The sequence below is a fragment of the Mus caroli genome, unplaced genomic scaffold (assembly GCF_978045245.1).
Source record: "Mus caroli unplaced genomic scaffold, Mus_caroli_1 scaffold_10, whole genome shotgun sequence".
In the NCBI taxonomy this organism is placed as follows: Eukaryota; Metazoa; Chordata; class Mammalia; order Rodentia; family Muridae; genus Mus; species Mus caroli.
Genome location: NW_028227265.1, coordinates 66607564 through 66622543, shown reverse-complemented (window position 1 = coordinate 66622543; position 14980 = coordinate 66607564). Strand labels below are relative to the sequence as shown.

The window sequence follows — 14980 nt, the reverse complement described above, 5'->3', positions numbered from 1 at the left end:
GGAGTTAGAGAAATGACTGAAGAAGCTGAAGGGATTTGCATCCCCATAGGAAGAATAATATCAACAGACCAGACCCCTAGATCTACCAGGGTCTAAACCACCAGCCAAAGAGTACACAGGGAAGAACTCATGGCTCCATCAGCGTATGTAGCAGAGGATGGCCTTGTTGGACAGCAATGGGAGGAGAGGTCCTTGGTCCTGTGAAGGCTCAATGCCCCATTGTAGGGGAATGCCAGGGCAGGGAGGTAGGTGTGGGTAGATGGGTGGGTGAGGGAACACTTTCATAAAAGCAGTGGAAGAAAGGTAGGATAGTTTGTTTTCAGTGGTAGGGAACCAAGAAAGGGGATAACATTTGAAATGTAAATAAAGAAAATATCCAAGAAAAAAGAAAAAAAAAAGTGATGTAGGCATGACAAGACATCTGTGCCTGGTGCCCTCCTTGGGCAGATGAGGATAAGCTACATAAAAAAGAAAGCTGAACAAGTCAGTAGCAAGCCAATAAAAAGATTTTTTTTTCTTAATTTGTCTTGAAAAATAAATTCTAACGTACATACACACATATTTGACTTTCTTATCATGTACCTGTTGTCTCATAGCAACTTAATAGTAATATTTTTCAAAAAGTAACTATTTTGCTAAAATTACTGTTTATATCAGTGTTCAAATTACTGACATAAAATACATAGATCATGCAAATGGTAGCATCTATAGTTGCAAGAGGTTTCCTATAAGGCAATTCAATTTAATTTTGACATACCCTCTTTCATAACACATGGTACCCTATAATATTATCTGTCCTCTTACTAGACCCTTTACATAATTCATGAAGAGAGCCATGCTTTCTAAAGGCATGGCAGTCAAAGGGGGAATATCCCTTGATAAGAGTGCCTGCTCAACCAATGTTTCTTCATTTTAATAGACTACAAATATAGACTTTATAATGAAAATAAAATGTTTTCTCTATGCATTTAGTAGGCAAGCAATATATCAAGCTGCTCTTGCTTTAGAATTCACAGAATAAAATACCCAATTTAATACAGATTTAGCAGATTATTTTACTTTCCCTTGTTCATGGGACTAAGTAAAAACAGTGTTGCTACATAGAAAAGATGCACATGTATTTGAAATAATCTATTGCAAATGCTTTTCCTTTTAATGTGGGCATCTAATATCAACCTGGCGTTTGTATTTGTATATCTTCAGAACTGAGAATTCCCAAGTACTGAAATCTGACTAAGGGATTTAGGTATTAGAACATATATTTTTCATATGCTCTAATTTGAATTATATTCTTTTGTAATGATTTTACAGTTTTTTTTGACACTGTTACAAATTGTTATCTGTTTCTTCAAAATCTCTCTGTTTCTTGGTCTCTTTCACTTTCTCTTAACAAAACCATTCCTCTTTAATATGAACATATTTTATCTGTCCATTTTTACTAGCAATCATTCCATGTCTACCACTAGCCACCATCAAACAACTTATATTTCTAATTGGAACATTTCTAGCAATTTCTAGACTGATTTAATATTGTTCTAACCATCTTAAGCTATATTGGTTTTACTTGGAAACATTGTCAGATTCTAAAATCATACTTCATGGGCAGCATGTATTTTGTGTTTTTAATTGTTTCTTGAGTATTATCATGTAAGTAATCACATTACAAATTTTAGCTTCTTGTATTAATTAAGATGGAATGAACCATGGTGATGAAGCCTAGGATTCTATAAGTGAACAAACTAAGACTCAGGGAAGTTTCTGGAACTGACCTCAAATGACTAATGATGTAATCATATATGAAGCAAGTCATTTGAAATGAGTTTGTTTTTCAGTGTTAATCATTGTGGAAACATCCTCTCTTTGAAATTTATGTAAATCTTAAAATATAGATTATTTGGTTGAAAGTACATTATAAAATGCATAGCACGCTTAGCTAAACAGAAAGCTAAATAGACTATGATTGAATGTACAGAATTAGCAATGAGGACAGTCATGGTTAGTAGAAAAAGAAAAAGATAATTTAGCTCTTATAGGAGGCTCTTCCTGGTGACATACTAACTAAGCAGTGGAGAACAAAAAAGACTGAATTGTATATGAAAATCGAAGCTATTTCACCTAACAAGTCTATCTCTCCACTGGGTGTCCAGCTGCATGTGAGAAGGCTTCTTGTACTGAAACTCCCCTTTCTATTTTGATTTTGCAGTAATTAGACACTGGCATTGACAAAGAATCATCTTAATGTTTTCTGTTGTAAGAGTTAGAAAAGAAAATTGTTAGAGAAAAAGACCTGTGGTATCATACATTAACACTGAGCACTTTATTTCCTTTGGTGCATAAGAACATCTCTGCTCTTTACAGAAAGAGATGGGCTTATGCAGAGACCCCATTAGAAAGCAAATCAAGTTTTAACCTCAAATATCAAAAACTTGGTTGAAAAGTACTTGCTTCCATTGGAAACATGGTTGCTTTTGGAAACATACTTTTAAATATTTTTCAGAGTTATACCCATCCTGAGGGGTGTATTTCACCAATAGAGTAAGTTACAGTGCTGTCTCTGATAGAAACTCCTTAAAACTAGAGGATTGGTAAGTTGGTTCAGTGACTTGTGATTTCCACAGATCTGAAGACCAGAGTTTGAACCCAGAACTCACATTGTAAAGAAGAAATTTGACTTCTAGTAATTCTCTCTTAGTCTCTATATGTATGAATGTGACACTGGCTCAGAAACATATGCACACACATGCACAACACACATGCACACACACACAATTTAAAAATACTATTTTAAAATAATAGAAACTTTATATTTACCTTCTAAGAATAAAGGTCTTTCTGTAGCTTGAGTATTATGTCTAACATGTTTCCTAATGATTCCCTCACATTGAATGCTTCACCTGTCATTGCTATAGATATTGTTGCCAGGAAACCATCCTGATTGTGGGAGCCAGCTTACTATTCTCAATTATGTCAACTTGCCCCTGTTGGCCTTTCTAGTGACTCTCATGACTTCACTTCTTTTTCAAAATTATATTTTTTAAAAAACAGGGTATAATTAAGAAAACAAACAACAAAAGATAAACTCTAGTCTTATGTAACTGTATTTATGTTTGTGTTCACATAAAATACCAGTGTTAGGGCCTAGAAACTGAGGTAATATAGCACCTTCTCAGTTCATTTTCCTGTGAACTGAAGATCTCCATGGAAAACATTGCAAATAGCATTGCTATTGATAAACATTTCTGATGCTGAACAAATGCAGAATTACAAAGTTTCAGAAGTACATGAAAAACTTCTGAGAGTATTGGGGGAATGGAGCACTGAGCTAAGTGACTATTGTATAAAGGTAAGGATATATTTTTTGAGTGCCAGCACTTATATGAAATCAAGATGTATTTTCATGCACTGTATTTCCATTGCTTGATGCTATAGACCATCTTAATGCCAACTTCTAAACTCCAGGTGAACTCCCACACACACAAAGACATTCACAGGTGAATACACACATACACAGATACACACAGAGAGTCATACATCTTCATAGGTAACCTCACAAACACACACAGACATGCATATTCACAGATGAATACACATACATATAGGCATGCACCTTCATAGGTGAGCACACATACACACAGAGAGAGGTAAGTACCATCACTGGTGAACACATACACACATGTATTCACCTTCAAACATGCACATGCACATACATACATACACATGCACATGTGCTCACACACCTACCCATACACACGAGAGAGAGAGAGAGAGAGAGAGAGAGAGAGAGAGAGAGAGAGAGAGAGAGAGAGAGAGAGAGAGAGAGACAGAGAGACAGAGAGAGAGAGAGAGAGAGAGAGAGAGAGAGAGAGAGAGAGAGAGAAACTCAGAGAGAGACTCAGAGAGGGCAAACTTACATTCCATGATGTACAGTGCTATCAAATAGACTTAAAACAATGAAGCACATCATAATGCGAGAGACATAGTACACAGGGTCTCTAATATGTTCATCATGTAAACTGTACTTGTTGCCTGTAGGCCTTACTCAACTTTTTCATTGATAAGGATGAGAACATTTTGCTAGGGTTTCCAGACATTATTTTAGTTCATATCAGGACCTTGGTTCCATTATTTTGTCAGAAATATTGTAGTTTCTGGTAAATTCTGCAGGAAAGTAAGGTTATAATGTGGTCATTACATATAATTTATTTATCAGAAATGAAGATATCATACAATAATTTATTGTAGACTATGACAAACTGTATGAGACAGGTTTGTGAGAAAGAAGGAGAAATAAGAAAAGAAGAAAATGGAAGGGGTAAAGATATAGAAGAAGAAAGGAAACTAAGGAAGAAGAGAGAAAGATGAGGGGAATAGCTTATAGATAATATAATGGATAGATAAGATAGTTATTAGGTGATAGATACATAGACAAATGATAGGCACATAGATGATAGATAGATAGATAAATAGATAGATAGATAGATAGATAGATAGATAGATAGATAGATAGATAGATAGATAGATAGGATGGATGATAGATCAACATATGATAGATGATAGATTGATGATAGCTTTAAATGTCAAAATTTCAGATTTAAAACTCAAATCTCTTCTCCTCTGATGGAACTATTTAGCTTGGTACCATGCTTTGCAAGTTTGAGTTTCACAGAATAAACCTCTCAGAGAGTAAATTTATTAAAATATATGATTATGAAAAGGAGTGCATGATTCTTACCCACATTTTTGCTTTTGTCATGAAGACACTGGATTATTCACCGTGTGGAAAATTGCAATGAACGAATATTGACTTACTTGGAATTCTAAGTGTCTTTGTATAGATTTCCAATCACCTCTTCTCTTATTTCTTAGTCCTGCTCTGTTTCTGTGTAAACTCTCCCATAAATAGGCAGAGAAATTGAGCAGAGAAATGAGCAAGGGGAAAGAATCAGTGTGATGATTTTTAAAAAGAGAATGGATTTTCCCAAGTTGTTTTAGATCAAAGTCTAATGAGTCCACTTTGAGACACTTCCCAGCCATCAAAGCAGGGTTGTTGTCAATAAACCTAGTAATTTGGCTCTTTAAACACTGGTAGATGCTATAAATTTCTGGTACTTTACATCTGTTTCTTCTAAATGTAAGCTCTCCCCCTTTTACCTAACCATGAAATCCTGTGTTTCTTTTCTCCACATCAAAGAGAATACAAGGGCAAGTTTGAAGAATGTTCCAGAAATTGAAATGTTGTATTTCTAGCAAGTGTTGCATCTGGTATATATATATATATATATATATATATATATATATATATATATATACCAGATATATAGTTATATATATAGTTATTTCGTGTTTATAATTAAAGTATTTCCATAAGAAAATATAAGTATACTCTCTGTGACTATGACTAACACAAAATTTCCAAGAAGTCCAACCTTGCTTTATTTGAACTCTGGAGACTTGAGAAAAACAGAAGGTCAAGGTGAACAAGCAGTGTGAAGAGACTAATGCAATCTAGATGGGATTATAACTCAATGTCGTCAAACATTTTATGACAGGTCTGAAAGACAGTTTCATATAAATGTAATTTTAAAAATCAGATGCACTAAGTATGATTATTTTCTTTCTTTCTTTCTTTCTTTCTTTCTTTCTTTCTTTCTTTCTTTCTTTCTTTCTTTCTTTCTTTCTTTCTTTCTTTCTTTCTTTTTCTTTTTGTCTCTTTTGCTAACAGTATGAAAGAAGTAGGAGGAAGCCATAAGCAATGGAGAGGTCTCCCGTCATCCACCTGCAAGCCATGCCCTATTGCCTATGCCAGCCCAGTCTGTGGTTCTGATGGGCATTCCTACTCTTCACAGGTGAGGAGAGCTCTACTTATTCACTATGAAATAAATAAGTCCTGTTGATCCAGGTTGTGGTTTGAATATGATGTGACTACCAAGGCTCATGTGATCCTTATCTGTTGTTACTGCTCTGGAAGGTTCCAGAGTCTTAGGAGATAGAGCCAGCTGAAGCAATTGGGTATGTGATTAGAGATTTTATAGCCTGGCCCCAATTCCTATCTACCCTTTCTCCCTGAGATGAGACCGAAGGTAATCTGTTATCCCCTCCACAGTGCCCCACCCATCCCATGCTTTACTGACCTACTTTTCTCTTCATGAATTCCTGCCAAAGCAAATCTAGCTTGCAGTTTTATCAGATGTTTGGACACAACCACACAAAAGTAACTGATACAGAGAGTAACTGAGTTAATCAGTCATCTGTCTATGTGGTTATTTTGTAATTACTTTACTTACTTTTAAGTAATGTTAATAAACTCACTGGTAAGGATGGCAGTCTGAATGGCATTTATTTCTCCTATATAAAAATTATAGGAACATGAAATACTAGTGTTGTGATTATTCTGAGCCTTTATATCTAAATGCCAATGTTTCCTTCATTCCTTTCTGTTGATAAATTCAGAAAAAGCATAACTTGTAATTATTGTTATAACAGCAATTACAACTCCCACATTTATATAAAGTCTCATTCCCTATCTCCCTTGTTATCTTATTTAAGTTTCCAGGAATATTTTGGAAGTACGGGGTTCAGTAAGTAACAGTGATAAGGCCAATTTTACACTTTTGATTATCATTAAAGCCAGATTTGGTAGCACGTTTATATCCATGTTCCTGGTTTTTGTCTACATTATTCTGACTTCCTAGTAACTATGTTAAAAGTTTAAAAGATTCAATAGTATTAAAGAAATTAGCTTACATGGGAAGTTGAGATGTGTTTGTTGATTATGGGGTAGGGGGTTTACAAACTCATAGTTCACTACACATAGTTTATTCATGAATTAACTGTTTTACACTGTTCCATTAAGTTAACCAGCATATTGCACAGTAAACACATGAATTCAGTAGAAAACCACTAAAGGATGATTTGTATTTTTGTTTGTTTTTAGTAAACTGTATATATGATGTCTTTAAGACTAACTCAACTCGGCTCCTAATCGTTTTTCTTGCTGTAAAGTTAATTCTGGAATTGTTTACTTTCAGAATATTTTGGCAAGGACTATATATTATAAATGCTACCGCATCTGGAAATATTTCACAAAAATGTCCTCTTGCATGTCACAATTATAAATCCCATTAAGAATACTAGAATAATCAATTTAGGCAATAAAGTTTGATAGTATGTGTAACTGTCATTTAGTATTCAGAATTCCTGTGGATACGCTGCCATGTGTTTGTCTGCTGAAGTTTTAAAAGTGGGATAAAGCTTGGCTTTGTTGATTAGAGTAGGTTCAGTGTTCCGGGTTCCTCTCAATATGGCTTGGATTTCGGTAAATTGATTATGAAATTGAGTCTGTATTATACAATTTTATGTATTAGGTACATAGTGGACAAAACACACAAGTGATTTATTAAAAGTCAAATGATAATAACAGGAAATCACTAAGCCAACTTACAAAGTTACAATAAGTGGGTACACATATAAACATGCAAAGTGATAGAGACATGTGGGAAGTAAACTTGAATCCTAAATTTAATAGGAACATTGATACTTGAGTCATTTGAGTCAGCAGAAAATAGTGGATTTTTTGAGCAGCCTGCTAACATAAATCCAACATTATATATAGGTAAGAGTGCGCTTGCATCCAGAACATCCTTGTCCATAATAGGGGCTCTAGGATGTTCATTACCTCACTCCAAAGATTTAAATTATAATGTTCCTGTAGATGGTCCTTCTGTTAAAACGTTAGTTTCATAGGAAAACAGATTACCATCAAGTCATTTCCACAGATTTGAAATTATATTGGAAGCCTTACTTGATAGTGTTTTAGTTACAAAGTAATTAAAACTCACTTTATAAATGCTGTTTTTAATTATTCTCTTTATGGTCCAAAATGTGCTGTGAAATGTTGGCTTGCTAATACCATGGTTTTTGGTAGGTTGTTTTGTCAGTAAAATAAACCTCTAGGCAATCCATCTACATATTTTAATATTTTTCTTTTATTGAAAATAGTTTTTCTCATGGAATATATTCTACTTGCATTTCCCTCCCTTTTTTAATCTAAATTTAAAAATTTTATTTTCATGAATGTCACTTTCAGAGGATACTGGTATTGTATGTGAAGATATAAAATAATACATTTCGAAGGAATATTGGTGTTTAGTTATCCTGACCCACTGTCCTTCTTTCTGTGGATTAGTGAATATAATTGTATGTATTGAGTGACCATTAATCTCTAGACCATCTAGTCTTGAGGGTTTGCACTATAAACAGTGATGCTGAGCTGCATAAAACATCACGAAGTAAAGAACTGAAGATCCATAAGAACATATGTTAAAGCATTCTAGTGAATCACTCTAACAAATGAGTGTAAGTGAAATGCAAGGTTATTTTTACGAAGAAAAACATATACCCTTAGGTTATCTATGTAATACCTGAAGATAAAATATTTTAGAGGTAATGGCTTGGTAATTGTTCAGTTAATCATTGTTCTAACATATTGTAAGTAGAGGATGAAAATGAGAGAAGGTAGGAATATTGAGGTCTTCTGTCTGGCTGTCCATTCACAGATACTATAAGTAAAGAGTGAGTATGACTGTGCTATAGCTTGAAGAACTTTCAGGTGCCCATACCCTAGTCCTGTTATTTTATAGTTTCCTTTTCAGATTATGTAATTAGTTCCCCCATGTTTGTTTATTGTGTTCAGTTTAGCAAATTAAAATGAGAATTATAATGGTGTTTCTTTTTTTATTAGGTATTTTCTTTATTTACATTTCAAATGCTATACAGAAAGTTCCCTATAACCTCCCCCGGGCTGCTCCCCTACCCACCCACTCCCACTTTTGGCCTTGGCATTCCCCTGTACTGGGGCATATAAAGTTTGCAAGACCAAGGGGCCTCTCTTCCCAATGATGGCCAACTAGGCCAACTTCTGCAACATATGCAGCTAGAGACATGATCTCTGGGGGTTACTGGTTAGTTCATATTGTTGTTCCACCTATAGGGTTGCAGAACCCTTTAGCTCCATGGATACATTCTCTAGCTCCTCCATTGAGGGTCCCGTGTTCCATCCTACAGATGACTGTGAGCATTCACTCTGTATTTGCCAGGCACTGGCATAGCCTCACTCAAGACAGCTATATTAGTGTCCTTTCAGCAAAATCTTGCTGGCATATACAATAGTGTCTGGGTTTGGAGGCTGATTATGGGATGGATCACCAGGTGGGGTAGTCACTGAATGGTCCATCCTTTTGTCTTAGCTCCAAACTTTGTCTCTGTAACTCCTTCCATGGGTGTTTTGTTCCCTATTCTAAGGAAGAATGAAGTATCCACACTTTGGTCTTCATTCTTTTTGATTTTCTTGTGTTTTGCAAATTGTATCTTGGGTATTCTAAGTTTCTGGGGTAATATCCACTTATCAGTGAGTGCATATCAAGTGATTTCTTTTGTTATTGTGTTACCCCATCCAATATATACAAAGAGCTCAAGAAGCTGGACTCCAGAAATTCAAATAATCCCATTAAAAAATAGGGTACAGAGCTAAACAGAATTCTCAAGTGAAGAATACAGAATGGTTGAGAAGCACCAGAAAAAATGTTCAACATCCTTAATCATCAGGGAAATCCAAATCAAAACAACCTTGAGATTCCACCTCACTCCCGTCAGAAAGGCTAAGATCAAAATTTTCAGGTGACAGCAGATACTGGCGAGGATGTGGAGAAAGAGGAACACTCCTCCGTTGGTGGTGGGATTGCAAGCTTATACAACCAGTCTGGAAATCAGTCTGGTGGTTCATCAGAAAACTGGACATAGTACTACTGGAAGATCCAGCAATACCTCTCTTGGGCATATACCCAGAAGATGTTCCAACTGGTAATAAGAACACATGCTCCACTATGTTCATAGCAGCCTTATTTATAATAGCCAAGAGCTGGAAAGAACCCAGATGTCCCTCAACAGAAGAATGGATACAGAAATTGTGGTACATTTACACACTGGAGTATTACTCAGCTATTAAAATCAATGAATTTATGAAATTCTTGGGCAACTTTAATGATGTTTCTAACACAAACTCTCATTAGAAGCAGGTCATTACATTGGGGCCAAGTTCTTGTGCCTGGGTGGGATAGAAGAGTAGATTTCACAGGGCAGCTGATTGAAGATGTTAGGCAAATTATATAACCACGATTTGATTTACGACTGTATGACTTGTTTGGACTGTAAAGAGATCTCAGGGATGAAGAACACTGGTTCTTTGTCTAGAGGACCTGGGTTTGATTTATGGCATCCACATGGTGGGTTATAGACTTATGTAACTCCCTTAAATCCAATTCCAGGAAATCTGAACCCTTTTCTAGTCCCCATAGTTCCAGTGGTACACCAACATACACTCAGGCAAAACACCTACCATCATAAAAATGAAGAACATAACATAAAAGTGACATAGATTAATTGCTATATAATCATATTAATTATAAGACTGAAATTTAAATATTGAGGGTCCTCAACAAAAAGTTTTAAAGTGCTAAAAAAAATTAAACATAAAAACCTTAAGGAAGTGGATGCTCACAGTCAGCTATTGGATGGATCACAGGGCCCCCAATGGAGGAGCTAGAGAAAGTACCCAAGGAGCTAAAGGGATCTGCAACCTTATAGGTGGAACAAAAATATGAACTAACCAGTACCCCCAGGAACTCGTGTCTCTAGCTGCGTATGTATCAGAGGACCGCCTAGTCGGTCATCAGTGGAAAGAGAGGCCCATTGGTCTTGAAAACTTTATATGCCTCAGTACAGGGGAACGCCAGGGAAGAAGTGGGAGTGGGTGGGTAGGGGAGTGGGGGTGAGGGCCTGGGGGACTTTTGGGATAGCATTGAAAATGTAAATGAAGAAAATACCTAATAAAAAAATTTAAAAACCCTTAAGAGACAGAATAGAGCAATTCAAATGTAGGTTTACTTGAAGAATACTTGGAGTGTATGTGATTTTCATAAAACATCTTTCTATACTATTTCCTCCTTTTTGTTATCAAGAGAAGTAATTGACCTTTGCAGAAGTGTATTAATCTTTCTTTTCTAATAAAAAAAGCAAATGGATTCTGAATTCATTAAAATTTAGGAATGACAGAAGAAATCAAAATATCACTACATTCAAACTTGACTGAGAGGTAATCATTCTTGAAATTGACATAAAAGATGAAGGTCTCTGCTTCTTTACTCCAGGCAAAGTCTAATGTGATTTTTATTCTCGATCTTTGTGAACTAGGACTTATTCTCCAATACAACATCTTTGTTAGACCATGGATGTTAAATTCTTCGGTTTATATAAACAGTGCTTTGCATTTGCTGTGAGAATAAATCAATAAACCATATTGATGCGTTAGAAGCAAGCAGACCATCAGTAAAACAAATCCTGTGAGGACAACATAGAAGGCTGTAAGCTCTTTTCTATTATATGTAGAATTATCTTATTGAAAGTTGAACTAAACAGAGTGGATCTCTCAAGAACAGGCATTGCTTGTAAAAATCATGTGTGTATGTGTGTGTGTATGTGTGTGTGTGTGTGTGTGTATGCAAAGAAAGAATCTATTTCATCCTGCAACTCTAAACTTCTGCAGAAATGAAGCAGAAATTGGCAAGGATGAGACACTGTGAATAGACACAGGCTTACCAGGTGTATTTTGCATATAGATATAAATGAGAAACATGATGGAGTACATTCATATTATTGCCTTTGAATGTTTATGTTTATGTGTATAAATGTATATATATATATATATATATATATATATATATATATGCGTGTGTGTGTGTATGTGTGTGTGTACTAACATTAAAGAACAATTTTATTCTTTGTTGCCATGTGACTATATTCTATTTAAGTATCAATATTAAAATTATATGCTTTATGATTTCTTTTTTGTCTTCACATAAATAAGACATAATTTTCTTTTTACTTGTTATTAAATCTAGTTATTGTACATATACTCTGAAACAGGGAAAATTTGTAATTCCTAAGAATTAGAAGTGTTAGCAAATGTGTTGGTCTTTAATTTTATCTTCCGTCCTGAATATGTTTTGTTTAAGTTGAGACTGTTTTATGTTGAGAACAAACTTCAGAAAGGCATATGTACTGTTTCTCTTTGAACTGTTTTTTGTACACTCTCAGACTGACCTTAGATTTATGTGTAAAAGCAAACAAACAAAAATAAACTCAAGAAAGTAAAACAAAGAAGCACAAAAATAGAAAAGGATAGATGAGACAAAGATTTCAGTGGTAGGAGAAGGCAGAAGGGAGAGGGTAACCAGGACATGTGCACACATAGCATCATTGTATCATCTTTTGTTGTTGTTTTTTTTGTAATTTCATTTTTTGTTGCACATAAGATCAAGCCTTAAACAAATAATGACAATTTTGTGGGTTTTTTTGATTAGGAGCCTACTATTTTTTCTCTTGGCTAAATGCTCTGGCAAATATTCCTGATATATATATATATATATATATATATATATATATATATATACTAATATATATATATATACACTAATAATTTCATCACCAAGGGACATTAAATATCAAATAATTTTTCTGTATCAATGGGGATGATCATATAGCCTTGTCAGCAGTTTTCTTTTTATTTATTTATTTTTTTATTAGATATTTTCTTAAACAGAGTTCCGTACAACATGGAGGACACTGATTTACCATAACATGTTCTGTGAGATAACTGCTTATTTTTAGAGGGAATTTTGATTATAAAAAAGGTTTTCTTCAAGTTATATTGATTTTTTTTAATCTAACACACTATATTTAATTCTTCGGGGTATATCTGGAATCATAATTATAAAATTTTATGAGATTTTTTAAATTTTCAATTGAAATGGAGCAAAGCCTAATAAATATGATGATAGATAGATATAAAAATAAATTGAATGCAGCCAAGATTAGATATATAAATTTATTTTTATGAGAGTTCATCCAAACTGTTTTATTTTTTGTGTGTTTTTCTTTTTTTTTTTAATTTTTAATATTTTTTATTACGTATTTTCCTCAATTACTTTTCCAGTGCTATCCCAAAAGTTCCCCCACACCCCCCCACTTCCCTACCCACCCATTCCCATTCTTTTGGCCCTGGCATTCCCCTGTATTGGGGCATATAAAGTTTGCAAGTACAATGGGCCTCTCTTTCCAGTGATGGCCGACTAGGCCATCTTTCGAAACTGTTTTAGTATTATGTCATATTCATTTATTTATTTAGATAGTAGGTTGTTGAAATATCAAATCTGGAATATGTTTGAGAAATTTTGCCACTGATTAAAAAAAGCCTTCTATTTTCACTAATAGTTAAAATATTTAGTGGAAATTTCAGGTACTACTACATCTAGTAGTGTTTTAGGAATCTCTCAGTTTTATGCGTGTAGAATTATCCTCTATTTACATACATAGGTTAAATTCTTGATTTCTTGTATTTTTGTCTTGTAATTCTGTCTTAATTTTCCTTGACCTATCTCTCAGGCTAAGCCTTATCAGGCTCAGCCTTATCATCCAGTGCTGCTTCCACATTCTTATTTAAGTCACAATTTAGGACAAAACTGTTCAGTAATTTTTATCACTTTAAATCTAGTTAGTTATATCAATTTTAGGTAATAAGGGGAAATTTCAAAAAATATCTTAGAGAAGAATAATATTAAATTGGTATTCAGTAGCCATCATAGAACAGAGAAATGATATGGTCGATATAATGTTCTTCAATTTTTTAAAGAGCACATTTGCAATCATAGTGTCTCTTGCAAAAGAGAACCTTTGTGTTTCTAATACAAGTTTGTACTACAAAATTCTCATATAACATTTTATAAGTCACCAAGTTTTTTCACAAATTCTTAACACCCTGTTATAATTTATACATTCTTCAGATTATTATAATCATAATAGTAATACTTGGGTTGTTATAAATAGTAATTATAGTTGATAGCCTTACTACAAATTGCCAAATTAATTGATTAAAAATATAAGGTAGTAATCTAAGTTTTTCTTAATTTAGATTTTTTTCAATAAACATTTTGTGTGATGGTTCTAACTAAAATCATTATCCTAAAACCAAGAAACAGCAATAGTGCAAGTTCACACAGTTAAACTAGGTGCTATTCTTAGGGACGAACCTGATCCAACTCATTAAAAATTTATATTCTAGATAGCAAACTAGGTTAAGCCAAGTTAAAAGACATCTGTAACACACAGCATTGTAACTTGTTTGAGACATTACTCCAGCTGATACATTCAGGATGCCTTTAGAATGTTCAAAATCAGTATACTTAGAACTCAATTTGAAAACCATATTTCCTCTGCCAAAGACACATGACACATATATGCAAACAAAAGATTATTGAAATGGCCAATGGATATTATCAATCAGTGCTCTAAATGGAATGTTAGTGTAAAATTAAAGTGTAAAGTTTATATGTAGCAATGTATACCTTATAAGAATGTTACAATGGCCAGGTGTGGTGGCACATGCCTTTAATCCCAATATTTAGAAGGTGGAGGCAGATCGATCTCTGTGAGTTCGAGGCCAGTCTCATGTAAAGAGAGAGTTCCAGGTCAGCCATATCTTGTTGAACAGAGAAACCCTGTCTCAAAACAAAGTAATATACATTAAAATCACCATTCAAAAAATAATCTCAAGCACAAGGATATTAAAGTATATAATAAGGTCACAAACAATAGTGGCAGGCTTGTCATATTCAATACCACTATGAATAAAGTGTTTGTGATATAGAACAAATATATCATTGTTCTATTTAAAAATGATATATTCATGTAATATTTGACAAATAAAGATATTACTGTAAGAATGTAAACATTAAATTAATAAGGGAAATAATTTTCTTACAAAGAAAATTATGCTTATAACTAGAAAATAGTTCTATAAACTTATAAAAATGTAAATTTTAGAGTAGAAAAATTATCAAAGGATTTCACTGATACACAGTATAGGAGT

The 14980-nt window shown here is 34.0% G+C and overlaps 1 protein-coding gene across 2 annotated transcripts in view; it reads left to right on the top strand.

Moving 5' to 3' along the window:
* Spock3 (SPARC (osteonectin), cwcv and kazal like domains proteoglycan 3) overlaps positions 1-14980 on the top strand; it is a 395167-nt gene that overhangs the window by 267958 nt on the left and 112229 nt on the right. For both annotated transcript variants that reach the window (XM_021169488.3, XM_021169487.3), the window contains exon 5: positions 5723-5846. In XM_021169488.3, the coding sequence (XP_021025147.1) occupies positions 5723-5846 (124 nt within the window). The remainder of the gene's footprint in view (positions 1-5722; positions 5847-14980) is intronic.